Source organism: Pipistrellus kuhlii, unplaced genomic scaffold, assembly GCF_014108245.1.
Source record: "Pipistrellus kuhlii isolate mPipKuh1 unplaced genomic scaffold, mPipKuh1.p scaffold_m20_p_20, whole genome shotgun sequence".
Classification (NCBI taxonomy): Eukaryota; Metazoa; Chordata; class Mammalia; order Chiroptera; family Vespertilionidae; genus Pipistrellus; species Pipistrellus kuhlii.
In genome coordinates, this window is record NW_023425516.1 from 17,509,870 (window position 1) to 17,537,395 (window position 27,526).

A 27,526-nucleotide genomic window follows, 5' to 3' on the forward strand; every position below is an offset into this window, starting at 1 on the left:
TCTGTGAAGTGCACAGCAGACAGGAAATTGTCCCGCTTTTCAGAATATTTGAAAATTAAAAAAACTAAAACAACTTCCTTTGTTTAACACCAGGAATCCTTTTTATGTTATCCTGTATAATAAAAGGCTAATACGCAAATTGGCTGAATGGTGGAAGGAACGGTTGCTATGACGCTCACTGACCACCAGGGGGCAGATGCTCAACCCAGGAGCCGCCCCCTGGTGGTCAGTGCGCTCCCACAGAGGAAGCCGCTCAGCCAGAAGCCCTGGAGCTTCTCCCGCCTCTGCAGCAGCACTAAGGATGTCCAACTGGGGGGGGGGGGCCTAAGCCACATGTGTCAAACACAAGGCCCACGGGCCAAATCCGTCCCACCAGGCATTGCAGTGTGGCCCGTACCGCGCTGTCATCACTGCACTCCGCTGCGTTTCCATCACAATGACAGTTTATGACTGTTCAGTAAACCATTCGGCCCGCAATTTAGGCTGGATTTTAGATTTTGGCCCCTTCTCTGATTGAGTTCGACACCCCTACCCTAAGCCATCAGTCAGACGTCCCCCGAGGGCTCCTGGACTGCTAACAAGCAAAGGCCAGGCTGAGGGGACCCCCAAGTGCACGAATGTCATGCACCAGACCTCTAAATTATATATAGAAATAGATATAGATATAGATATAGATATAGATATAGATAGATATGTATATAAAAGGCTAACATGCAAAGTGTCCCCTTGGGAATTCGACCTGGAGTCCGGGAGTTCATTCGCTCACTATGACATGTGCTGACCAACAGGGGGCAGCACGGAATGAAGGAAGGCCCTGGCCAGCAGCCGGAGAAGGAAGGCCCCGATTGGCCCCGATCGCTGGCCAGGCCTTGGGACCCTACGAATCTTATGCACCGGGCCTCTAGTATGCAATGAAAAGAGTCAATGTTTAATGGCCCATTTGAGAAGCTGCTTGGATTCCTAGGTACCCATGAGGAAAAAGCAAACGTGCGCGTTTATGATGGTGGTGGTTCTCGTTTAGGGCTCCCGGAGTATTTATCCAAAAAAACATAAAATGGTAAGGTCCTCGGGACGCCATAGCATTCACCCTAAGCAATCCTGCTGTAGACCTGGCGCGAGGGACACTCCTTTACGGATGTCGCCTGTGTTCATGGCATCATCTGGGTGTGATCGAAATAGCATCCGCCGACAAGCTTGCCTCGCCAGGCGTTTACCGAGCTGCTGTGTGGAGACTCGGCCTCACACCCCGGCTCCTGTAAACCGCCCTCGGCGCCCCCGTGTTCCCTCCCGGCTTCACTGGTGCAAAAAGTACATGACTCACAGTCACTCAGACATCAGTCCTGCGTGGAGGGAAAGCTTTGCTCCTGGGCCTCAGAGACATTCCTTTCTTTGCAGGTTTATCTGTTTGTTTGCTTTTGAGATGGCATAGTTTGCACTGTTGTGCATGTTCCTCTGTAGCCATCTCCCCCACTCCTAGACCATCGGCAAATGCCAGGTCTTTGTTCGTTTATTTTTCCCGAGTGGGTCGTTTTCGGTGCCCGTGAGTCATTTAACTTCAGAAGTCACGAACGACGTGAGGTAATTGGTCGTTTTTTTTTTTGTTTTTTTTTTTATGACCAGCAAAACTTACTGACCATGGAGCAGATTGTGTCTGTGGAAGAAACGCTGTTTAAAGACAAGAAGTGCATTTTGTTGAGGATAAAAGGCGGGAAGCAGTTTGTCTTGCAGTGTGAGGTGAGCTTTGAGTACTACCTTCTTCGTCGATACAAACGTGTGTTGGATTCATCACCCCATGGGAAGGAGCGTTAAGCCTGTCAAAACGGCTCCTCTGCCTATTTGAGACCTGAGCTGTTTTGTTAGCGTCCTCAGTAGATATGGGAGGGGGGAGTCCTCAGTGGATGTGGGGGTCGTGGCAGGGCTGGTAGGGCGCTCCTCCCCCTGCACGGAGGCGGCGGGGGGAGGTCTGTGCAGGACCCACCAGCCACACCACCACCGCCGGGGGCAGGAAAGCCGAGGGTGCGTTCATTGGGGCGGGAGGGGGTGGGGGCGCGCACAGCTGTCACATCTCGAACATTCGCGTTCCCTGCAGAGTGACCCCGAGTTTGTGCAGTGGAAGAAGGAGCTGACGGAGACATTCACCGAGGCCCAGCGGCTGCTGCGGCGGGCGCCCAAGTTCCTCAACAAGACCCGAGGGGGCGTCCTCGAGCTCTCCAAGCCGCCCCTCTGCCACCGGAGCAGCAACGGCCTCTGACCGCGCGAGGGACGCCTGTGACCGCCGGGACGAGGGTCCCGGGCAAGACGGCGCCTGGGGGACGTCCCCACGGGAGTTCCCGGCCCCGGACGCGGAGCCTTTCGGAGGAGGCGGCGGTGGCGGTGGCTCGGAGGATGGATTCGCCGTCCCGGTTCTCGCCCCGCAGGGAAGACCCAGGCCGCACGGGGGGGACGCGCCTGCTCGGGGTCGTGCCCATTCTCGGGGCCCGGGCGGCCTCCCTCCAGTCCTGGGGGGCGGGGGCCCCCCCGCCCGCCCGCCGGCCTCATGTGTGAAACTACTGAGGAAAAGGACAGTTTTCTGGGCCACACTCTCACGTTGGTACCCAAGGTCCTAGACCTGGAGACTGATCACGACTCATCCGTTTTCACGTCCGATGATATCAAACAAATCCTGGGACTTGCCCGGGTTGTGTGTGACCGTCTGCAGGGTGGCTGACAGGTCACCCCCCGGGGGTTGCCATCGTTTACCCAGAAGCAGTCGCTGCGGGTTTTTTTTACGACGTGGCGGCTCCCGGCTGCTGCCGGTGGGAGGCCAGCTGGGTGGTTCTTCTGTGCATCTCAGGCCCGGGGTTCTGAGCCGTCCTAGGGTGGAAAGCTAAAGATGCTTCCTGGGACGGCTGTGCGTGGGCCCTCACCGTGCACCTGCACCCCCACGAGCAGGTCTGCCCCCCAAGAGGGAGCGCTTGGCGGCCCCCGAGGACACGGAGCCCGTGGGAACTGCCCGCGCTCGGCCGCTGGAGGCGTTGACAGCGATTCCGCAGGCGAGGCGGGCGCGGGGTCTTGAACTTCAGGGTAACAATGACCTTCAGGAACCTTCGCGTCGACGAGCCACACGTTCGCGTGTGTCCGGGTGCACAGGGACGTCTGGGGGCGGGTCCGTTGGGTTCCGACAGCCCCCCGTGGCGTGACGCGGGCAGTCTGGTTCCTCCCGCTGGACCTCAGAGAACATACCAGCCGTGGAGGCGTGAAGGAAGGAAACCGCTGAACCTTTGGGTGTAATTTCAATGAATTGCGTTGGAGAAAAGAAGGAATGTCTGTCCCCGTGGGTTCCTTGTGTATGCCTACCCATGTTGTCATCCGCGAGTGACCCTGTGCCCTGGGTGGGAGCGTCCTGTGAACCGGACGTTAGAGCGTACAGACGGTCCACCCGATCCCAGCGGCATCTTTTCCCCGTGGTTTTATTTCCTTCTGGCAAGTTCCAGGCCCTTCTCACGCCCCTCGGTCAACGCTGGGCTGTGAGGACCAGCGTGTCTTGCCAGCAAAGCCCTCTGCGTCATCCGACTAAAAATAATAACAGCAGTTTTAAAAAGTCCACTTGTTTGTCCTGTTCTCAATGCGCTTTTAGTGTCCATTTCTTAGTTCATAACAGTATACAACACTTGACATCGTCATTATCTGCATCCCGTCCCCTGACCGTTTTAGCAGTTCCAAATCTCCGGCCCCACCGTCGTGAGCTGCGCTCATTGGGAAGGAAAGTGCTTTCTAAATGAAATTCTGCTCGGGGGATTGGGAAGCTAATTGCTGGGAGCATCTTTCATTTCCCAGGAGTTCCTTCGGAAAAGAAATCGGGAGGGCCACTGTCCATCGCATCTCTCAGCTGGAGTTCAAATCAACTCTCATGTTCTACTGCCTGCTATGTCCGGTGTTTCCCCGTGCACGCTATGCAGATGCACTCCCCAGTTTAAAAGGGATGGGGAATTAAGTTGCTAAAAAAAACAAAGAAAAAAGAAAAGAAAAAAAGCAAAAAAAAAAACACCAAGACAGACATGCAGTTGTTCGTAAAGAGTGAGTATCTTCCCAGGCCTGGCTAAGGGCAGCTGTCACTGCTCTCGCCACCGCCAACACGCAGGCGCGGCATGGAGTGGGCAGAAACCTCGAGGCCTCGTGTGCAGAAGGCAGGGGGACCCCTCCGAGTCTGGGCTTAGCATCTCACGTTTCACACCTGGGACATTACCTTCTCTGATGCGCATTTCTTTGAAAAATACAGTTTTTGCCCTGGAATGGAGGGTACAGTTCATCTCTCCTGTAGAAATGCAGGCGTTGCTCCTAAGAGAGATGGATGGGAAGGTAGCCCAAGAAACCTATGGCCTCAGACTCATCCCAAGTAACTTCTCCTATTCCCCCAACTCGCACCTGACTTACAGTGGCATGGCTGAGGAGGGCCTGGCATGGATGGACTCCGTGGATGGTACTCTGTGGTCTCCGGTTGTGTGGGGTCTGGTGTGGGCAGTCCTTCCTGGGGAGGCCAGTCTTCTGCCTGAACTTGTGCCCACAGCCCCTTTGATGGGGTAAGTGTCGACTGAAGGTCCTAGAAGGCCGGAGAAGTTGGTTGGTATACGTGGCTATTCCAGATGATTTTAAGTGTTATGTCATTCCTAAGATGTTTGACCCTTCCCATGTTGGGACCATTTAACAAGATAAAATTCTGCACACGTATTTTTTGTTATTTTAGACATACATTGGTGGTTGGGGCATTTTAACATTGTCGAGGAAGATCATCGAACTGATATTTTTACATAGTTATGGTATGATGAGACTTGATTTCATAATTCAAAGGGATCAATAAAGCAAAGTCTAAAAATAATAATTTAAGTGCTATATACAGAGCACATTTAAAACTTATAAACCCAAGTTTTTTTTTGTTTGTTTGTTTTGTTTTTAACCTAAAACTTTCTCTTTGGTGCATTTATCCCCTCCTGTCATGAGGTTCATGATTTTTTTTTCTTATCTGTCATGTTTAAGGGTGGTTTTTCAGCAAGACTTCTAGAAATTAGCTGTCATTTCACTGTTAAGGTTTCATTCCTTGTGCCTCTAAGTAGTCAGTTTAACGAAATGAAAGCCTCCCCTTCAGATCAGGTGCACCAAGGGATAGAAGCATCCTGCTCAGAAAGACTGCAGCAAACCTGGGAGACATAAACCAGAAGAAGGAAGAAGGAGAACAAAGAGCGACCTGTTTAAAGCCAAGACTTACCTTATTTACGTTTGAAATATACCGTAAGATACTTGAAACAATCATTGTAAGGCCTTCCATGGCCATTAAAAAAATATATCATTCACCAATTGACAATAGGATTTTAACTAGATTAAAAAGATTAAAGTGTGGCCGAAACTGGTTTGGCTCAGTGGTAGAGCGTCGGTCTGCAGACTGAAAGGTCCCAGGTTCGATTCCGGTCAAGGGCATGTACCTTGATTGCGGGCACTTCCCCGGTAGGCAGGTGGTCGATGTTTCTCATCGACATTTCTAGCTCTCTATCTCCCTCTCTGTAAGAAAAATCAATAAAATATATTTTAAAAAAAATTAAAGTGTGGTTTTTCTCGAATGACTTTTAAAAAAATTCTCATTCAGAATCCTCATCGGGCCAATTCATTTCCGTGTTTAAAATGTCCCACTGTAAAATGTAAGGAGAGGGAAATGCAGAAATAGTTCTATTGATTGTGTGTTCATAGTACCATGGACTTGCCACTGGGTTTGCTTCTCAGCTGATTCTGTTCCATGTTGTATGTATTATATGTAGTTTGTAAGCGAAACACTGGATTTTTTAGTTTTATTGTTAAATTAGGGGCCCGAGGCATGAAATTCATACAAAAAAAGGCCTTCCTCCCCCCTGGCTGCTGGCACCGGCTTCCCTCTGGCGCCCTGGACCCAGGCTTCCCTCACAGCCCTTACATTGTCCGGAAGGTCGTCTGGAAGGATGTCTGGTCTAATTAGCATATTATACTTTTATTATCATAGATTCCGTTTTTCCGGGTTTTAACGAATCACAATAAACAGATTTGGGTTTTTCTGGGTAACACAAGGATTGCTCAACTACCAGTATATAAAACGAGTTCTGTTTTGGCCCCAAAGCATTTCACATCATTTATTTGACTCCTTCCGTTGGTTTTCATCCACGGCCTTCCTTATCGCGCCTGGCCCTTTTTATTTGCACAGCTGGTTATTGAAAGACACGGCAGCCCTTCCCGTTTCCCACAGGATAAAATCAAAACGGGGGACACCCGCCTCCTCACCGCCACGGCCTGTGTCTGCAACAGCCCCTCCTCCGGTCTGAGTGAGGAGGGCGACGGACTTTCCAGCAACACCCGACAGCGACCTCGCCGTGAGTTACTGCGTTCATCTGCCTCTTCCGAAGGCCTCCGGATGCTCTACTGTAGGGGTGTCGAACTCAATCAGAGAAGGGGCCAAAATCTAAAATCCAGCCAAAATCGCGGGCCGAATGGTTTACTGAACAGTCATAAACTGTCATTGTGATGGAAATGCAGCGGAGTGCAGTGATGACAGCGCGGTGCGGGCCACATTGCAAGGCCTGGCGGGACGGATTTGGCCCGCGGGCCTTGTGTTTGACACATGTGCTCTACTGGCTGCACCGTAAAGCACTTCAGGGAGGCATTTCTCCTCCCCCCGTGGTGGTGCAGATCTGGCCGTAAAGCCCCAGCCTGGGTAAGGGCCCCTGTGAGCGGGGCGGTCACTTTCCCATCGTTACAGCTCTCCTCCGGGAGCCGAGCTCGCCTGCAGTGCATCCTTCATTCCCTGCTCTTCTTGGCCAAGTCCCCACCATCCGTCCTGCCATCGCCTGGAGCTTCAATCATTGCACTTGATGGATCGAGCTCTTGCTCTCGGCAGACCCGCAGTGTTTAAAAACACCGCTTCCGGGAACAGCCCTTCTGAAGGTGACCTTCCCCCCGCCTCCCTGTTTCCAGATGGCTGGGGAAGTGGGGTCCCACTAGCCAGTGCCCTCGTGTCCGACCGAAACGTGGTGGCAAGAGGTCGGCGTTGCCAGCGGACCCTCGAGGATTTACGTGAACGAGAATAAAGATCGGACCCTGAGGGGGCTTCCTCCTGACTGCCTCTTTGCAGAGCCATCCACGAAGTAACATGTTTGCGGTATTCTTGGCAACAGGTAGTACACCCTTCAAGAAATAAGTCCGTTTTGTGCCCAAACCGGCTTGGCTCAGTACTAGAGCGTCGGCCTGCGGACTGAAAGGTCGCAGGTTCGATTCCGGTCAGGGGCATGTACCTTGGTTGCGGGCGCATCTCCAGTGGGGGGTGTGCAGGAGGCGGCTGATCCATGTTTCTCTCTCATCGATGTTTCTAACTCTATCTTTCTCCCTTCCTCTCTGTAAGAAATCAACAAAAAATATATTTAAAATAATAATAATAATAATAATAAAGAAATAATAAGTCCACGAAAGCCCTCCGCTTGGTGTGATAACTGCTGCCTGCCTATCAGGCACGTGTGCAGCGCTGATGGTTGGCTAAGAGGCAGCAGCTGTCGTTCACGGTCTTTCCTCCCAGAATCCAGCGGGAACGGAGACCTGTGGCGCCCAGGTACCTGCACGGGGCAGAGGGAGGCAGAAGCCGGCAGGGATGACGGGTGAGAATGTGCTTGCGTCGGGAGCTGTCCCCTCCCCTGCTCCGTGCCACCAAATATGTCCATGCTCTCCGGCGCCTGGTCCGCGGCCACCCCGGGCTGCCGTCACCTGGCCAGCCCCGGAGCTCACCGGCTAAATTTAGAAATGACTTGGGCACTCAGCTGCTGCTATCACACTGGCGCGGAGGGAGGGCGGGGGAGGGCCCGGGAGGAGCAGTCGGAGAGGGGCTGCGTGTGAGCGGGAGCGTGGGGAGGGGCGCCTGTGACATTTGTCCTTCGCCCCTGCGTGGCCGGCCTGCTGGGCTCTGGGCGCCGCCACCTGGGGAGGCCTCTCTCGGGCGGGAGAGGATCCTGGGACCTGAGGCCTCGAGTGGACAAGGTACCGTCAGCCTGGGCTTCGAGATGGGCACCCTGGGCGCTGATGGGCCCGTTTTCCTTCTCCAGGATGTGTTTTTGGGGGCCCGTGGCGGCAGGCCTCCGGTCTTTCGGTCTCCCTAGGCCTTTCTGGTGCGGACATCACTTTTCTTAGAAACCAAGAGCGTTTTGTGGGTGGATTTTAGAACAAAGCGCTGGGCGTGGACTCTATGAAGAACCAGCCTTTGTCAGGACCCAGCTGTTTGCGAATCCTTTTTTTAAAACATGTTTTGGGTCACAGGAATCTCGGCCGGGAGACAATGGGGTTCCCGCTTCCAAGGGCCGGTGGCTTCTGCTGGCTGTCCCAAGCCGGCTGTCTGTTTGTGGTCAGGGAGCCAAACCCTTCCTCTTTCACCTTTCCCAACCCCGGGCAGGGTCCTCCTTACGGCTCACGGTTTTTTTAATTCCAAATGGAGCCCTGTGTGTGGTGGGGGAGGGGGTGGTGGTTCAGGGACGGAGGTTTGAATTTCATGCGGTGATAACTCCATTCTCCGTCTTAGAGGCGGTGTTGTGTCTGGCACACCGGGGACCAGGCATTGCTTTGAATGGAGACGGTTCACAGGCCTCGGGGGTGGGGGCCGGGGGGTGGGGGGACAGCGAGGGGGCTGTGCTTGGACACGGAGCTCCCTCTCTGAGCCACGGAGGCCTCCCCTGCTGCAGGCCTCGGAGCCCTGCCTTGACAGCTTTCCCGTTCAGCTGTTCGGGTGGCTGGATGGGAAAAGACCTGTCGGTCTCAAGCTCCCCAGTCTGGCCTTGACCCCGGTAGGGGCCCGGGTGTCTGTCCCACAGGATCCGGAAGCCTGGGCGGCTGCTTTCACCTTGTGGCCAGCCGAGACCACGCCTGCCTGGGTCAGGGCACCGACGGGCTTCCGGTGCCAGGCAGGATGGTGGTTCCCGCGGGGACTGTCTTTGCTGCCGACCTGAGTGGAGACCTCCTGTATCCGAGTAACCTGTCCAGGGTGGGCTGGGGGAGGGCCTGTGTGGTTTAGGCTGTGCATGAGTTCTAGAAAATAACGGCAGAGAGAAAGGGGAGGAGGAGAGGAGGAGAGGAGGAGCGGAGATGGAGGAGGTTCAGTCTCCTGGTCTCCTGACTTTTGAGGGTCTGTATGTCACCAGTTAACAGATATCTATCTGTTGCCACCCGCACCTAGGCCTGGTCACCTTGAGTAGTCTGGTTTGGGCTCTGCTGTGACCTCGCTGTGACCTTGGACAAATCCTTCCTGGTCTGAGCTTTCCTCTCCCCTCTGACATCTGCGGGGATGGGGCCAGGTCATCCCCAGGTGTCCTCCAGGATTCAGCCCCAGGGCAGTGTTTCCCCCGTGTGGGTCCTTGATGACCTCCATCAGCCTCAGACTTCCGAAATGCAAGTTCGGGGCCCATCTCAGAACTCCTAACCCATCCTGGGGTAGGACCCCAGAAATCCACAGACTTCAAACCTCACAAGCATGCCCACAGAGGCTAAAGGACCGCCTCTCCTCTGCTGGGAGCTCGCACAACCTCAGGGGGCTGCTGCTCAGCACCCACCTCGTCCAAACTCACCGGGTGGGACACAGACAGGAGCTGAGAATGGCAAAGTTTCGTAGGGAGAACGATCCATTCCTTCTGCTGGCATTTGAGATGAGAACAGAAGACCCCAGAGCTGAACAGACCCTTCTCTCGATGCCAAAATAATGGAAACTCTAGCTGGGTCTCTACCAAGAGGCAGGTCTTGAGTGTCTTGCTTTCCCTAGGCCCGTGGTCGGCAAACTGCGGCTCGCGAGCCACTTGCGGCTCTTTGGCCCCTTGAGGGTGGCTCTTCCACAAAATACCACGGCCTGGGCGAGTCTATGTTGAAGAAGTGGCGTTAGAAGAAGTTTACGTTTAAAAAATGTGGCTCTCCAAAGAAATGTCAGCCGTTGTACTGTTGCTATTTGGCTCTGTTGACTATTGGGTTTGCCCTAGTAGATAAAAACAACCGTCTGAATGGCCCAGTTTAAGCAGGTGGTTCGTTGATGTATATGGCATATGCTGAATTTTTTTAAAGTAATAAACATGTTTTTAGAGCAGTTTTACATTCACAGCCAAATGGAGGGGAAGGTACAGAGATGCCCCATATGTCCCTCACACAGTTATAGCTTCCCCCATGGTCAGCATCCCCCATCGGAGTGGTTCGTTGTTATACTGATGAACCAGCATGGACACATCATCGCCACTCAGAGTCCAGCATTACATCAGGGGTCACTCACTCCTGGGTGTGTTACATTCTGTGGGTTTGGACAGATGTGTAAGGACATGGATCATCACTGTAGTCCCCCACGGAATTGTTTCACTGCCCTAAACACCTCTGTGCTCTGCCTATTCATCCTTCCCCACCCTCCCTCCACCCTGGCAGCCTTCAGGATCTCCATCAGCCTCAGACTTCCGAAATGCAAGCTCGGGGCCCATCTCAGAACTCCTAACCCATCCTGGGGTAGGACCCCAGAAATCCACAGACTTCAAATCTCACAAACATGTCTTCTTACTGTCTCCATAGTGCTGCCTTCTCCAGAACATTATTCAGTTGGATTCACATAGAATGTAGCCTTGACAGATGGGCCTCTTTCACTTCACCACATGCATTTAAATCTCCACCAGGGCTTATCATGGCCCCCTTAATGTTCAAAGCACATGAAATGGAATTATTTGAAAAACTGTGGAAAGTGGGTTGGAGACAACGTGAAGGGCCCCTGGGTGCTGTTAAGTCTAACCCCGTTTGCGAACAGCTGCGGCAGCAACTTGCTCAAGGACATACCCCCTCGTCATGAGGGCGTTCATCTTAGAACAGCTCCCGCCTTTGAGGCTGGCATTCAGAGGGCCCTGTGGGGCTTCCCATTAAAGGAATAATGTCCCAATTTCCCCAATTACCCCTAATCCCCCGGAACCATCTCCATCATCATTCTCCAAGCCTCCAGGGAAAGGACTGAATAGCTTTGGATGAACTCCTCCCCAAGGGATATGACTCACTCATAGCCGTAATTTTCTTTTTCTGCTCTGCTCCTCACGGAGCCTCTCCCCGATGACTTTTTAAAGATCCCCGAGAAGCGGCTCCCTGGGTTTACCCAATACGCAGCCAGTGCTCACACCTGGGAAGGCAGGAGTTTCAAGGTCCGAGGTCCCAGGGGAATTTCTCTCCGCCAGTGGAGGACGGAATGCATGTTCAGCGCAGCTGAATATCGGCGGGGGGTTTGTCTTTCCATTTCAGGGGAGGCGACCGGGTTACCCGTTGAGTTGAGAGGCAGATGGTTGCCCAATGGGGTTAGATGTCTCATTCTCGCTGATTATGCTGGGAGCTTGGGTGGGAGTTATTAGACCCATTGTACAGATCAGGAAGGGAGATTTATTTATTTTTATTTATTTATTTTTAAATATATTTTTATTAATTTTTCAGAGAGGAAGAGAGAGGGATAGAGAGTTAGAAACATCAATGAGAGAGAATCATCGATCAGCTGCCTCCTACATACCCCCTATTGGGGATGTGCCCGCAACCATGGTACATGCCCTTGACTGGAATTGAACCCGGGACCTTTCAGTCCGCAGGCCGACACTCTATCCACTAAGCCAAACCGGTCCCAGCAGGAAGGGAGATTTAGAGGCTTACGTGGCCCAGGGTCACGGAGAATGACATGAAACGGGCCAGGCGCCTTTTTGCTCAAGACCTGTCTGTTTAGTCTAATAAGCAATGTGATCTTGGCGACACTGCTTCCCAGGCACAGATGGCAAACCCACTCACACTCATCGCCTTGTTTTTAATACACGGAGAAGCCAGGGTTTGCATAGTTCCCGTTTTAAGGAGGAGGAAGTGGAGAGTCAGGGAGAGGTTTATAACTTGTCCAAGGGCACAGAGCTACGAACTGGGTGGTGGGCCCAGGAGTTCCTCCTTTTCCTGTTCTTCTGTCAGAGTGGTGGTGGCTCATTTTCTATTCTTCTTCTATTTATTATTCAAAGCACCTTTCCCCAATACCCTGCCTTGTGCCTCTCTTCCACCGGCTGTTCCTGCATCCTACTCATTTAGAATAAACCCACAACCCAGTAAGTAACATGTTTCTGAGTTATGTGAGCTTTTCTAGCAAATTAATCGAATCCAAGGAAGGGGGATACGAGGGAACCTCTGATTTACAGCCAGTGGGTCCCAAGGTCAGTAAAGTCCCCTTTTCACTGTGGTTTTGCTTTCCAAGATTTCAGTTATGCTAGGCCAACCGCATTCGAAAATACTAAGCGGGAAATTTCAGAAATGAACAATTTTTAAAGTTTAAATTGAGCGCCGTTTGGAGCCTCATTATGAAATCTCGCGGGATATTAAAAATCTCGCGAGATACAATCTCGCCAGGTAAAATCTCACGTGTTCTGCCCTGTCTAGTCCCGGAAGTGCGTCATCCCTTTGCCTTGATAGTCAGGTATCAGAGTCTTCCATGTCAGAAGTTATCTCAATGCTTGTGTTCAAGTCACCAAGGCTCAAAAGTCGTGATGCTGGCAATTCAGATATGCCAAAGAGAAGCCATAAAATGTTTCCTGAGAGCGGAAAGGAATGTGTGTATGGGGAAAATAGTATATACAGTGCAGGGCTTGTTATTATCCATGGTTTCAGGCTTCCACTAGGGGGTCTGGGAATATATCCCCCACAGATAAGGGGGGACCACTGTACTGGGAGCACCCTGGACTTGCTGTTGACATTGTAGCTGGTTCGTTGGACAGAGGCATAGCTAACCACCTGGATTTGCATTGAGTGTCTGCAGTAGAGGGTGGTTTTGTGGGACTGGGCCCTTTGCCCGTGGAATCTGACGCTATCTCCGTGAGATAATGTCAGAATTGAGTTGGGTTCCCCGGCACCTAAAAGACTGGGCCTCAGCCTGAGTCCGTAGGGGACAGCATAAGACAGGACAGTGTGATAAAGCTGGGGGAACAAACACACTCACAGCCAAACTGTGGGAAAGACAGAATTCTAAATGAAAGTTGAAATCAGCGAGGACCCAGGAGTGACCTAAGACAGTGGTGGGCAAACTCATCAGTCCACAGAGCCAAATATCAACAGTGCAATGATTGAAATTTCTTTGGAGAGTCAAAATTTTTTAAACATAAACTTCTTCTAACGCCACTTCTTCAACATAGACTCGCCCAGGCCGTGGTATTTTGTGGAAGAGCCACACTCAAGGGGCCAAAGAGCAGCAGGTGGCTCGAGAGCCGCAGTTTGTCCACCACGGACCTAAGACATGTGGTCTTAGGTCACAGCAAAGTGGGTGATTGGATGGAGAAGGCAGGAGGCTATGAGAGAGTCCTGTGAGGGTGGCTGGGGCTGGAACTTGGGAGGTCAGTGTCACTAAAGTGGAGGAGCAAGGGGGAGAAGTGTTAGGGCAGGTGGTCACGAGGGCCCTGGAGGCCACTAAGAGACTTGTCAATCTTGACGTCTTTGAGACAAGAGACGTCACAGGCTGCTGTGTCAGTACCGCACATTGTGGGGGCTCAGAGGAAGCCTTGAGGGCCTCATGGGGCCACTCAGATCTATCCCGTGTGCACGGAAAACTGCTCCAAACCATCGCTGGCTTTGGGACTGCCTTTCCCTTCACCAGCTCCCCTCACCCTGTAGGGGAGACTTGAGACTTTCTACCACGAATTCTGAGCATCTGGGGCCTCCTCATGGGCTTGGAATGGCTGCCGAGGGGACAGGTGTGAGGTTCAGGCCTGAAAGGGAATGGGGTGGTAAGAACACTTGCTTAAATTAAGGCTGGACAGCAGGATTGGCTCCTGGCCCCGGGTCAGCGGGGCTGGCCTGAATTCTCTGAGAGGCAGGAGTGGGGGAGTGAAGGACCCTCACTGAGCTCCCTCTCATTGTCATCCACGTCCTCTGGGCGGGACCAGCAGCCCCTGAGAACAGCCCAGACTGACAGCCAGGATTCCCCCTGTTGCCTTGAAGCGCAGGGCGATTCTTGGGAAGCAGCCACTGAGCGGGCCTGGCTGGGCTAGATGGGAAGGGGGGCGGGCGGTGGCCAGGGCAGCCTCCTCATACCAGGCCTATTCATAACCTGGGCCCTGCTCCCCAGGCGTGTAGCGGAGTGGATTCTGGCTGTGCGTCACTCAGGGGCTTCCCCCGTGTCTCCCAGGGGATGAGTGGGGAGGGGCTGACAGTTCCTGCATCCCTCTCCGGGGATGTGGCCTTCTGCGGATCTGGGTCCTCTGCCTTTGCTAGATGAACAGTCCACGCTGCGGGGGCTTTTCCTTAAGCCAGAGCCTTGGCTGTTCGCACTTGGAAATGTTCCCAGGGTCCCCGCATGGGCCTGTGACTTCCTCAGAGCGGAAATGTCCCTTCTTGGGTCTTTGCGTCTTGGGATTCCCTGCACGCCAGGCCTGGTCCGAGTGCCAGGGTCTCAGCCAATGGCATCCTGGTAAATTTATAAAAAAAAAAAAAAAATCATCAAATTGTATACTAACAATGAGCGAATTGTATGGCTGGCATAGAAATCATACCTCACTATAACTGTTTAAAAATGTTTCCTAAATACCCTTTTCAACCAATTTATAAGATTCCTTCAAGTTAGATGCACTTTAATTTATTTGATATTCTCTAGTTATTGGACACTTGATTGTGCCTTTTTTTTTTTTTTTTTTTTTTTTTTGCTTTTTGCACTATAATCAACATAGTGATGAAATTTTCTGGTTTTGAATTACTTCCTCCAACCTGTTTTCAAAAGAGGCCTTTTTATGGTCCAAAGTTATGAGCATTTGATCAGACTCTCGATATGATGCTAAATAAGCTAAATTGTCTCCCCAACCTGCTGGGCCAATTAATTGCCTTGGTTTCCTGCCCTTTCCTAATTTGCATGGCCACACGCTCGTCACAAAAGGAAAAAAGCACTGATTTATGGCTTTGGAAGTCAGGATGGTGGCTGCCCTGGGGAGAGTGGTAATTAGAGGGGGGGCATGAGGGAGGATCAAGGGGGCTGATCATGGTCTTTTTATTTCTTGAATTGATATATGATTTACATACAGTTAAATATTCCATCCTAATTGTACAGGTAGATGAATATTTACATATGATATACTTCTGTAGCCATCACCCAGATCCATCACACCATCATTCCCTTGTGCCCCCTCCCAGCCCAAAGTTAATAGCCCTCCTGACTTCCATCACCATAGATTAGATTTGCCTGTTCTTAAACTTCTTCAATAAAATAATGTCTTAAATTAAATTTTATTTGATTAAAATTTATTTTTTAACAATTTAAATTAAAATAATGATTAATCCCATTTTAAATGTTATTTAACTTTTGTTTTTAATATTTTGATTGAAATCTTAATTTATAGTTCAAAATAAAATGTTTTTATTTTAAAAATCAAAAATAATATTCGATCAGGGTGTTGGTTATAGAGGTAAGTTCTTTATGTGAGAGCTGCTGAGCTATATACTTTTGATTATGTACTTTTCTGATTGTGTGCTGTATTCTAATGAAAGGCTGCCGTGTGGAGTCAAGAGAAAAAGGATGTCAGGGCACGTCCACATAGTCAGCAGCCTCCATCTGACCATACCCCTCCCGAGGGTACATGACTGGGATTGTGCCTGGCTCTGGGGACTTGGTTCTTGGCATCAGTTGGAGTGGGACAGTGTCTGTGAGCTAACCTGTCTCTCTCTTCTCTCCCCCACTGTGTCTCCCTGTCTCAGTCTTGTGTCCATCCACCTCGTGTGCCGTGTTCCGTGTCTGTAGCCTCATTGTGTGCTGGCTGACAGAGTTGAATCTCATCTCAGCTCATCTCATCTCATCAGTTGGCCCTGGCACTGCCTCAGTATGGCCATCTCGTCTCGCCTCGCCCTGTGGGAACAGAAGGAAAGTAACGCTCGGGGCTCGGTCTGCAGCTGTAGGACGCACCACACACAGCATGGGTGGCCCAGGCTGCCCCCGCCCACCTCGGGCAGGGGGTCTGACATCCATTGCCTCCCTGTCGCATGCCCAGCCCCACCATCCATCTTCTCCCCGGCAGCTTGGTTAGCCTGGGACTGTCCAACCCAGCTGGTCTTTAGTGACCATGCCCTTGACTCCACCCATGACTGCCTCGTCTTTCCTGTTCCTCAGTTGGCAGTGAGGGAGCGAGGGTAGACCAGCTGTCCCATTTCCATCCTCATGGCAGTTTTGATGAGCACACGGGTTGGTGTGGGAGGAAGAGTGTGGGCAGTGGGAAAGGGGCAGAGCTATTGGCTGCCAGGCGTATGCCAGGGGACAGGTGTCTGTGGTCCCTGCCTCTTGTCACCATGGGAAACTGGAAAGGGGCCCTTCTCCCCAGTTACTCCTCTTTCCTCTTTCGCCTCTTTCTTTGATCCCTGTTATGTCCTCCGCCCCTCATCCCACTCTCACGCTTGGGACTTGATGAATCGGAGGCCGAGGGTGGGGTGGGTGAGAAGCTCCTTTTCTGGTGCCTCCTGGCTGCTGCCTCCACCACTGGGATCCATCCTAGCAGAAGCAGAGTTTGCACCAGCTGAATTGCCTTAGGAATCACTCACGTGGGTCTCAGCCTGGGAGAGAGAGGGAGAGAGGCATGGTGTAAATGTGAGGCCGACCTCACGTGGCCCTGCAGCTCTCTCACGGGCAGAGTCTGCAGCGACCTGCCTTGCCCTGTGGCCTCTGCGATGTGTCCTGGCCTATCTCTGGAGTGCCTGTCTATCATTCTGGCTGTGAGTCCTTGCCAGCCACACACAGAGGGCCTTGATAAGCAGCTTATTTTAACCCAGTGCGCAGCTCTTCCGTAGAAAGCACTGACTTCTGAAATCCACAGTGCTTATCACCGGGAGAATCTGGAGTCTCACTAGGGCAGACTAGGGAGAATATTTTTTTTTTTCCCCCTCATGAGCTGTCACGGTATTACCCGTTAAAGACACAACTCAGGGGGCCATAGCCAGTCCCAGGCATGCCTCAGCCCCCAAGGTCGCTGTGGCCAAGGAAGCCGTCTTAGCTGCACCCCAACTCCAGTCAGCACTGGCCTGGGCCATGTCCAGCCTGCCAGCTTTATGGCCCCGTGCTGGGGGGCCCTGGCTGCCCGGGGCCTTGTTTAAGGACCAGTAAGAACCAGTAAGAAGCCATAGCACCGGGTCAGCGGAGTGGGCTGTAGTCATGGGCTTGGACCTTCTCTACATCACGGCTGCAGGCCCTTCTCAACTTTGACTTGTTCCTGGCACACAGGAAGTGGTTATGTGATTAATTAATTGATTGACCTATTAAGTATCAAACTATATCAAACTAGACGGTTCCCTGTGATCCAGCCCCTTCTGGAAACCGGAAAAGCTTTTGGCCAGGACCTTTTAGACATGGGTCTGCCCCACACCCAGGAAGGGGGCCAGTGGCCTTGATGCTCCAGATTCATATTATGAGGACCCTGGATCCAGGCCGGGAGTAACCTCTGCTGCACATGCATTCCATTTTAATGGGGACACACACGCACGCACGCACACACGAACACACACACACACACACACACTCCCAGAGCCCCACTGAGCCTCATCCGCTTTGCCGTGGCTTCTCTTACATGGGCTTGGCCACGTGTGTCCTCCTCAGCCCCCTCCCAGGCTCCTTTGCAAAGTGTGGAGAGGGCAGCTTGCCCCTGTTGGCTCCCTCACTGAGCTCTCCCCTTTCTTCTGCAAAACAGATTCGGGAAGAGGAGAAGAGTCCTCCGCCATCCTCCCCTCCTCCCCTCTTCTCCGTCATCCCCGGCGGCTTCATCAAGCAGCTGGTCCGGGAGACGGAGAAAGAGTCCAAGGAAGCGAGACGGAAGAAGCAGGCGGTGCTCGGCTCTCCAGAGCGAGAGGTAGGCGGCCCTGCAGGAGGGGGGCCAGGGGTCTGTCACCCCCTTTCCCGTCCTGGGCACCTCCTGAGTCACTTGCCATCTTGCCTTGGCTCTTACTGTCCCCAGTCGTTCCTGTGTTTAGCTTGGTCTGTTGAACTCCTCTGCATCCTTCAAAACCCGGCATAGAGAGTACATCTCTGGAAAGCTCTCCCATTGCCTGCCTTCCTCTGATTCCCACGGCACCCTCCGTGCCTGTCTCAGTTGTGGTTGGCATAGCAACCACTTGACCCTGTGACTGGTTTGACTAGAAATTCCTTAAGGGAGCGAATCTCTTGTATCTTGAGCAGCTCTCATGGTATCTGGCCCACAGCGAGTGCTCAGCGCATGTTTGTTTCATGAATGAATGATCATTAGTTGGTGATGATTGTGGGCATCATGCTGCCTCGTGTTTGCAGAAAGAGAAACCTGGAAATTGGCTAAGGATGTATGGTTAGCTCGGTTTAATGTAGGCAGGAAAGATACTCATTTGCTGCTCACGGATTATAGCTGTATTGATGGTTAACAATCCGAAACCCTTCCATATCATGTATGTCCTCCTCGGGTCCCTCCCAGGCTTCTTTGCAACCAGGGCCCCGAGTCCCCCAAGTACTTACCGAGGTCCCTCTCCTTAGTTCCTTGGAATGGCCACAGTCTAGTAAATGAAGGGTTAATGTTTGACACAGGTAGGGACTTTTCAGCTGGCTTCCCATCTGATTGATTGATTGATGTCTATTAAAAATCCTTAATTATTCTGAATAGCACAGCTGGATGGAAGCAGTAGTTAGCCAAGATGCACTCCCGCTTTAGGGACTTGCAAATTTATCCCTGGGGTGGCCACTGCTGTCTCCCTCCTTTTCCCCAGCTCCTTGGCCAGGTGACCTGGACAGGATAATGGGGCCAGACAGCAGGGAGGTAGGCTTAGAGCACAGGGAACCTAGAGGAATGTTCTTTTCTTTTTTTCAGCTTGCGCTATTGAACTCCTATGCATCCTTCAAAACCCAGCTCAAGTAGAGTAGCTCTGGAAATAGTGCATCTGTAGTTAGACAAAAAGGGTATCTCCTCATGGACTCCGGTGGCCCCCTTGGAGGGAGGTGGATGCTGCAATATTTAGGCTGAGAAATCTAGTAGCCTCAGAACCGAGTGTTGGCTTGAGCCCAGGGGCCATCCTGGTTCTGCCTCCCACTCCCCTTCAGCTGTTGTTTGCTCGGCCGGCCCCCACGTGTCGGCACCTGTCCAATGGCAATGACTCAGCTGCATCAGAGAAGTCCTCCGGCAGCTGAACAGCGGCAGCTGCTGAAACACTCCTGCCAAGTCTTTGTCAGGGAGGATGACAGAGAGGACAGCCTCTGTCCTCACCCCTGCCTGACCCAGGCATTAGTGGGAGCTAAAGCCGACCCCTGTAGGCTGTTGGTAGGCCATGATAAAATGTTACTGTGTGCCATCTATGACTAGACAGTGTTCACTGTGCTGCTCCTGGGCTTATTTGAAACCCTGTGTGTCATTGGGGGTAGATGGGACTATACCCACTTATCAGAGGTGGAGACTGAGGCTCAGAGAGGTCAAGAGACTTCCTCAAGGTCATGAGGTTAGATAGAGGCAGAGTCAGGGTGTGAGTCTGTGTGTTCTCTGCTCTGGTGATCTGCCTCGGGGAGGGCCAGCGGGGGGAGTGAGGTGGCTGCTGTGAGTCTCAGAGGCCTGGGAGGAACGGGATCCAGGAGGCTGCAGGCTTTGCTGGCGTCACGGCCCACAAGGAAAGGAGCAGAGCTGAGCAGAGGCTGGGGACACTCTGTCACCGCTGGGCCTGGATGGAGACTCAGAGGCAAGATGCAGGATGGCGGGGCTCAGACCACAACAGGTGGCCGGGCCGTGGGCCAAGATGCCCCAGGGCCTGGAGCAGGGCAGCCTCAGGACAGGTTGTGGCTGTTCCTGCCGATTTCCTTTTCTCGTCCCAATCGGTAAATCACTCTGGACTCTCCTCATCCCAGCTCAGCCGTGTCATTTGGCCCCCATATAATCCTTGCAAGGAGCGATTAGAATCCATCACCATTCTGTAGGGCTGGAAAACAAGGCTCAGAGAGGGGACTTGGTTTTCTTAGGGCTAGCGAGGGACACAAGAGTCCAGAACAACATTGGGGTAGAGAGAGACCCTTATCAAATGTCAGGAGAACTGGGTTCCAGTTCCGGCCTCGCCACTCCGAGTGGTCCAGGCCACATCCCTGTCCCTTCTTGGCCTCAGTTTGCTCCTCTGTAAAATGGGTGTGTGTGTGTGAGTTTAGGAAAGCTGCAGAGGGCTAGGGCTTTGGTGTTTATGAAAGAAAAGTAACCAGTCTGATCTTTCGTCCTCTGCCCCATGAACTCTCATCCCGCAGGGCGGGTGGCAGTGGGAGGATGGGATGGGTGATCTTGGCCCCTCCCGTGCTGGTCTCCCCTGTGGTGATTCGGTTAAAAATAAGGCCCTGACTCACTTTTCAAACTGGTGTAGACAGTGGTGTTATTTGCCAAGTGCAGCCAGTCCCCTCTCCAAGGCGTTCCCTTCTGGTTTCAGAAGGTCAGGCTGAGCCACTAGAGTGGGGATTCTTAGTCCTGGTGGCACAATTGGAACCACCTGGGTGGGGGGGAGGGGACCACAACCCGGACCAAACCCATCAGACTCTCTGGGGGTGGGGCCAAAGCATCAGTATTTACAAAACATCCCAGAAGATTCCAGTGAGCCCCAAGCAAGGCCATCCATATGCAGAACTTGCAGGCACCGGCTTTAGGCTCAGAGAGGCCGGTACGGCTTTATAGTTTGCTCTGTCTTTTGGGCCACCTAGCGTCTTCGTGTTTGCATCCTTGTCGGAAGCATGTGGAGATGTTCAGAACCTCCTTCACTGTGTTCTTAGGAGGGTTGAGAAGGAGATTGCATAATGGCGGTTTAAGGCCCATTCCAAGGAATCTATATAGGACAGCCATTATTATCAACTAGAAGCCCAGTGCACAAAATGTGTGCACTTGGGCGGGGATGGAGGGGAAGGGCCTCAGCCGGATTGCAAGAGGGGGCGTGTGAGACCTTTTCTGATTGAGGTCTCCAGGGGAAGAGTTGCAGGGGCAGTGGCATTTGAGCTGGGTATAGAAATATGAGAAGCACACGGGTGCGTGAGGAGGGAAAAGGGCATTCCAGGCAGCAAGCTCAACATGAGCAAAAGCAGGGAGGCAGGGAAGGGACTGGTGTGGCCAAAGCACGGGGACAAACAGGGACAAAAGAACCAGAACGGAGGCTCAGAGAGGGGAAGTGATTTGCCTGAGGCCACACAGCTAGTCAGTTAGGAGTTGGATTTGGAGTTGAGCCTGTTGCGTTCCAAAGCCCACTCCCCTTTCACTCTGTCACTTGGCCTCCGGATGCTGGGCCAGTGTCCGTGGTTCGGGGGTTGGGCTCATTGCCCAGCACAGTGCCCATCAGACGTCACAGGTGCTTGAGGGCCTTTGGATGAATGAGTGGCTGGGCGAACAAATCAGTGAATGAAGGAGGGAGTGAGTGAATGAGCGAAGGACAAAGCTGTCAGCTAAGTAAGCAGCCACAAGGATGCTTGTGGTCTCTCTCCTAGACTCCAGAAATTTCCACCAGCCAACCCAGCAGCAAGCCCAGCAGCGGCACCAGGTCTGAAAGCCAGAAGATTCCCCAGGACAGCCGGGCAGGCTCTCCCCCGCATGCAGACATTCCGGGCCAGCAGAGCCAGGGGGCTGGCCCCGAGGAGCCCGTCAACGGCGAGAAGGCCCAGGAGCAGGGCCCCGGCGGGGCTCCAGCCAAGAAGCCTCTGCCCTCGAAGAGGGGCGTGAGGAGGGGCGACGTGCTGCTGATGGTGGCCAAGCTGGACCCGGACGCGGCCAAGCCGGAGCAGAGGCCCCAGCCCCGGGACGCCCCCGCCTGCAAGCCTCCGTCCCCAGCCACAGACCCCGGAGCGGGGAAGGAGGGGACGGCCCCCCCAACTCCTCGTGGGCCCCGGGCCAGCACCGAGGGCACAGCAGCCTGGAAGGCTGAGAAGACTCAGACCGGGGGCCCTGGGGACCCAGGAACTGTGCCCGTGACCAAAGGGCCGAAAGGGGGTGAGCCCCAGGGCAAAGAGGGGCCGGGGGAGGGGGGGCGACCAGGGACAGCGGAGAAGGGGGGAGCGGACTCCACCAACAAGATGGCAAAGGGGAGTCTCTCCAAGGGCGCAGGGGGCGAAGGGAAGCCGGCGGGGGCTCAGACCCAGGCGAAGAAGTGGGGAGGCCCCCTGGGCAGAAGGAGCAGGGGGGATGGTCCCCAGAGGAAGGACAAAGAAGGCGCCCTCCTGGGGAAGGCGGAGGAGGCAGACACAGTGCAGGGGAAGGCGGAGAAGGCGGACACAGTGCAGGGGAAGGCGGAGAAGGCGGACACAGCGCAGGGGAAGGCAGGGGAGGCTCCCGGAGGGATGGAGGAGGCACTCGGGCCTCGCAGTGAGTCCGGGGCGGCAGGGGAGCCTGGGGCTAAGACCCAGAAGGGCAGTGGAGCCCCCAAGGAAGTGGGAGCAGCCGGGAAGGAGAGCCACAAAGTGCAGCGGAAGGTGGAGGAGGCTCCCAGAGGGATGGAGGAAGCTCGTGGGCCTCGCAGTGAGGCTGAGACTAAGACGCAGGGCCGTGAGGTCCCCAAGGAGGTGGGTGCAGCCGGGAAGGAGAGCCGGTCGGACCGCGGAGGGCAGGAAGCCGAGGGGCCCTGCAGAAGTGTGAATGCCAGGGCCGGGGCCCTGGAGCCGGAGCTGGAAGCACCCAGACCACCTGCTCTGGAGAGCCACGCAGAGAGGCCTCCGAGGCAGGAGAACCAAGAGGGACCAGCCCTGCAGGAGGGGAGTGAAGGAAGCCAGAGTGGAGACTTGGATCAGGTGAGGGGCTGCAGCCTGGAGCGAGCGGGGAGCAGGAGGCGGACCTTCCTGAGAAGGAGGGATGGGAAAGGCTTGCCCCCGGAGGTGAAGAGGGTGGGGCAGGAGATGGACAGGGAATTGGAGAGGGGTGGCCAGCTCAGAGGAAGGGACCAGCACTTCCTCCTTGACGAGGAAGAGTCTTAAGGTGCCCACTGCACCTGTCCCACAGGTGAGGGAGGGCCCACGAATGTGAGATGCCCCCTCGTGACAGTTCTCAAACAGGCTGTGTCAAACAGCCTGGCTGCTGGAAATGCAGAGCCCTAGGCCCCTCTGGAGCTTTCATTCCAAAGGCCAGGGGTGGAGCTAAGGCATCTGCATGGAAATCGGCGCCCCTCCCACCCCTTAGGTTCTGACCGAGGTGGTCCCAGGAGCTCCCATGGAGGGGGTTCGCCCCTCACGTGGGGATGGGGAGAGGCAGTGTCATCCTGGTTTAATTGTTGTGACCTTTGCTCTCAGGCTCCGGAGGACAGGTGGTACGAAGCAGAGAAAGTCTGGCTGGTTCAGAAGGATGGATTTACTCTCGGTAATTAGGGGTCTTAGCACATTTGCTCTTGGTAATTAGGGGGTGAGGGGTGGCTGCGGTGATCTACGTCTGCTCCTCTTGCGCCCCCTGCTGCCGGCAGCCATGTTTGCAGGTCCTGAGCATGGTCTGGGGAGCGCGTTGAGCAGTAAGGAGCCCCTGAGGCCCCAATGTGCTGCTCATTGGGGTGGGAATAGTTAAGTGTCATCTTACTTGTGACAGCTGGCCTGCTGCGTACTGTTTTCAAAGACCTTGGAGCCTTGCTAATTAGTTATTTAATCCATTAACGTCACCCACAAGCCTGGTTTGGCTCCTGCAGTGCTCCTCCAGGAATCTGGAGCCGAGTGCAGGTGGGCAAACAGCTCTCATCCCGCAAGCCCACGTTTGTCCAATAGTTGTGACCATACCATACCGGAGAAGCGATTCCGAGTCTCAGTCAGATGCTGCTGGGACCGGCGATTGATTAGTAATGTCTGTCTTGGGTCCTGGAAGGGGAGTGGCAGCCCCTATGCCATTACCTGCCATCCCGGGTCTCGGTAAGCGATGGGCTGTGCACCCAGCCAGCTGGGTTCCTACTCTGTGCCCGGCACGGTGCCAGCTGGTAACAGCCCTTGGTGAGTTGGACTTAGGCTCGCAATTCAGGACCCTCCTTGTGAACAGAGCCCGTCTCCCCTCACCTCCCCTCCCTCCTCTGCCCTCGGCTGGTCCACCAGCAACGGTGCTCAAGCCGGATGAGGGAACAGCCGACCTGCCCGCGGGGAGGGTGCGACTGTGCATCGACGCCGACAAAACCATCACCGAGGTGGACGAGGATCGTGTTCATCGGGTGAGTCCCCGCCCCCTTCCCCCCCCCCCCCTCCCCCGCCTGCTCCACACTGTCCCGCCTCACCTGGCTGGAGATTTCCGTGTACCTGACCGCAGGTACTACTTTGGCTTGATGCCCTGGAGGGATTGTAGGGAAGACAGCCATTGAATTTGCTGCTCAGCTGGAGATATATTGTTAGGGCACATGTGTCAAACACAAGGCCCGCGGGCCAAATCCGTCCCGCCAGGCCTTGCAATGTGGCCCGCACCGCGCTGTCATCACTGCACTCCGCTGCGTTTCCATCACAATGACAGTTTATGACTGTTCAGTAAACCATTCGGCCCGCGATTTAGGCTGGATTTTAGATTTTGGCCCCTTCTCTGATTGAGTTCGACACCCCTATGTTAGGGGGTCATTGCTCTGTCCCACGGTGTCCCCTTTCATGAAGACACAGTAAGAGACATGTTCATTAGATCTTAGGACTGAGAGTTCTGCTTGACCCAAGAACGCAATTGCTTTTCTTTTTATGGGCATCACAAAACATGTTTCCCTTTTCACCTTGGCTGCCAGGGGACTCAGAGCCCAGTGTGCTGCCTGCCACGAACCATAGCATAGGACATATATTTTGGGTATTCATTGTTCTTTTGGTTTTTGCTTTTTTAGTTGTTTTGCATAATTTTTTTTTCCAGTGTGCTATCAATCCATTTGAGGGGAAATCAGAGAATAATGATAGAAAAAATAGGTCCTGAGGCTTTTCCACCCTTCAAAGCCCACGAATTAAAGAAGAGTTCCCTCCAGGAGACCCCTGTGGGCCTTGATCATCTTCACTCCTGACCCTCCAGTCCCAATAATGTCGGGAGTTTGCAGAAGAAAGATTGACCCACCGGGGAGCTCAGGGTTGGCTCAAACCCCAGAGCCTTAGGCCCAGAAAACTCCTCGGAGCTGGAAAGAATGGGAGGAAGCCTTTTAGGACGGATGCCCCCGGAGAAGCTGCAGGCATCCTTGGCTTCTAGAAGGGCCGGGGAATGTCTCCAAGGGGCCAGTGCACGAGGGACTGTCAGAGAAACGGGCGGTGTGGCCACTGGCCTGCGTCCTGAGTGTCACAGCGCACGCAGCATCCTCGTGAGACTCGGGGGACACCGCCTGACCCCGGACACCACCGCTTTTTACGGTGTCTGAGATGCAGAGACACCCGGAGTCTTGCTTCTCTGTTCTGGGCGTCTCCCCTCACGGTACCGGAAGGAGGGACGGGTGTGAACAGAGGGTTGGCTCTCAGGCCTCACCAAGGGCGAAGGAGAAGGGAGCCCCTGTTTCACTTGCGGGGTTTGCGACTCTCTCCAGGGTCCTTGCGTTCTGTCCTGTCTTTGGCCCACGGCCCTCCCGGGACAGGGCCAGCAGGGCTGTGTGTGAGGGGGGTGGTGGTGGTGGTGGTGGTGGTGGTGGTGGTGTGGGGACCCAGGAAGCCACAGGACACTCTGTGATGGTTCACAGGCCAACCCCCCTGAGCTGGACCACGCCGAGGACCTGGCCTCCCTGGTCAGCGTCAACGAGTCGAGTGTCCTGAACACGCTCCTGCACCGCTACCGGGCGCAGCTGCTGCACACCCTCACCGGGCCCGACCTGATCGTCCTCCAGCCCCGGGGAGCGTCGGCGCCCTCTGCAGGCAAGGTGAGGGGGACCAGGGCGAGGGGGGCAGGGGACAGGCACAGGAGGGGTGGGGTGGGGGTCCCTGTGCATCTTAGGGGAGAACAGAGCAGCCAAAGTCCCCTGCAGACCTGGCTGTGAGCAACATCTTGCCCGACATGAGACACGGGGCATCATGGGCATTGTGGCTCATTAAGGACCTTAGAGGGGAAATATGAGAAACAACAATAGGAGGATTAAATATAATAACAACAATAATAATAATAATAATAATAATAATGAGAGAAAATATTGAACGAGTGTCAACTCTGCATCAGGCTCTTTGTCAAGCTCTCAGCGCCACCTTGTGGAAGGGCCTCCCCACCACTGGGTAATGGGAGCCGGATCCCTCTCATTCACTCAGCCAGAGGTTATTGATTTATAATAGATAGGACTGAGTCTCCCACCGTGTGCCAGGCACAGGGGAGGGAGCAGGGAAGGAGCCGGTCGTAAGCTGCCCCGTGGAGCTAGGCTGTGCAGTCTCCCCTCCCTTGCTGTGGGGGCCATGCTTCTGTTCCTGCAGCCCAAGGCCCCCGAGTCTCCTGAGAAGCTGAGTGGCTCCTCTGGCTCCTTAGGAACCCCTGGGAGGGACTTTTTTAAAAAAAATTAATTAATTTATTTATTTATTTTAATATATTTTATTGATTTTTTTTTTGCCCCCCTCCCTCCCTCCCACACATCCCCTCCCTGGGAGGGACTTTTATCCAGACTCTAAAGCACATGTGTCAAACACAAGGCCCGCGGGCCAAATCCGTCCCGCCAGGCCTTGCAATGTGGCCCGCACCGCGCTGTCATCACTGCACTCCGCTGCGTTTCCATCACAATGACAGTTTATGACTGTTCAGTAAACCATTTGGCCCGCGATTTAGGCTGGATTTTAGATTTTGGCCCCTTCTCTGATTGAGTTCGACACCCCTACTCTAAAGCAACCGATTCTCACCGGTTTTCCCGGATGGCAGCATTCACATGGAACCTGGGCGAAAGGGCCCAAACGAGTAGGCGTTGGGCAGCCCTGTAAGGACGAATTTAAGTCTTGAGATCTTCCCATGCTCCTGAGTCTCTTAATCCCCCTACACCCTTAACTCGGTGCCCCGCCCTTCCCTCCAGTCATCAGCCAAACCCAAGCCCACCGCCTCCTTCCGTTCTTTGTCTGAGTCCCGTCCGGTTCCTCCAATGGCCACCAGGTGGCAGCACAGACCTGCGGTGAGGCGGGGACTGGGCCGCCTTGAAGAATGCCTGGGTGAGGTGTGGGGCAGTGCTGGCCGTTCCAGAGGCTGAGAGCTGGGTGTGACCTGTCAGGGGTAGATGGGCCTGCCTCTGTGTGCAGGGCCTCAGCACCAGTTGAGTGCATGTGCCTGTGAGCACACCTGTGTGCAAGCGTGCAAGAGTACATACGCACCATGCAAGGACATACGTGCATGCATGCAGCTGTGTGTGTATACAGGAGCCCGGACCTGCAGAATTCTCCCTTCCGTGGTCTGGTCAGTGGGCGGGAGGGAGCTGATGGATGAGAGAGCCTGTCCCTTGAGCTTCAGTGTTTTCTGAGGAGGGGGGTTTAGGATTCAGACCTTTGGTTGCCTTGTGACCTAAGGCTGTGTCCAGGCAGCAGAGGCAACATGTCCCTCCTTTGCCAGCTGGGGGTCCTGCTGAGCCCAAGATAGGGATTCATCACCACTCCTAGGGTTTGGGGGCACAAAGGCCAACGGGGGACTGGAGGCACCTTCAGCCC

The 27,526-nt window shown here is 54.0% G+C and overlaps 2 protein-coding genes across 5 annotated transcripts in view; both read left to right on the plus strand.

Annotated features, from left to right (window-relative positions):
* The window catches only part of GRK3 (G protein-coupled receptor kinase 3), a 63,596-nt gene extending 60,011 nt beyond the window's left edge, over positions 1-3,585 (plus strand). For 2 of the 3 annotated variants that reach the window (XM_036449407.2, XM_036449409.2), the window contains 3 exons: positions 1,022-1,057; positions 1,621-1,734; positions 2,090-3,585. In XM_036449407.2, coding sequence (XP_036305300.1) covers positions 1,022-1,057; positions 1,621-1,734; positions 2,090-2,251 — 312 coding nt within the window. In that variant the 3' untranslated portion in view covers positions 2,252-3,585. The remainder of the gene's footprint in view (positions 1-1,021; positions 1,058-1,620; positions 1,735-2,089) is intronic. The other variant, XM_036449408.2, reaches the window with a different exon arrangement.
* A 4,257-nt stretch (positions 3,586-7,842) lies between these two features.
* MYO18B (myosin XVIIIB) overlaps positions 7,843-27,526 on the plus strand; it is a 157,240-nt gene continuing 137,556 nt past the window's right edge. For both annotated transcript variants that reach the window (XM_036449438.2, XM_045585651.1), the window contains exons 1-7: positions 7,843-8,019; positions 15,724-15,886; positions 17,697-17,855; positions 21,458-22,750; positions 23,246-23,312; positions 24,023-24,135; positions 25,606-25,782. In XM_036449438.2, the coding sequence (XP_036305331.1) occupies positions 15,848-15,886; positions 17,697-17,855; positions 21,458-22,750; positions 23,246-23,312; positions 24,023-24,135; positions 25,606-25,782 (1,848 nt within the window). In that variant the 5' untranslated portion in view covers positions 7,843-8,019; positions 15,724-15,847. The remainder of the gene's footprint in view (positions 8,020-15,723; positions 15,887-17,696; positions 17,856-21,457; positions 22,751-23,245; positions 23,313-24,022; positions 24,136-25,605; positions 25,783-27,526) is intronic.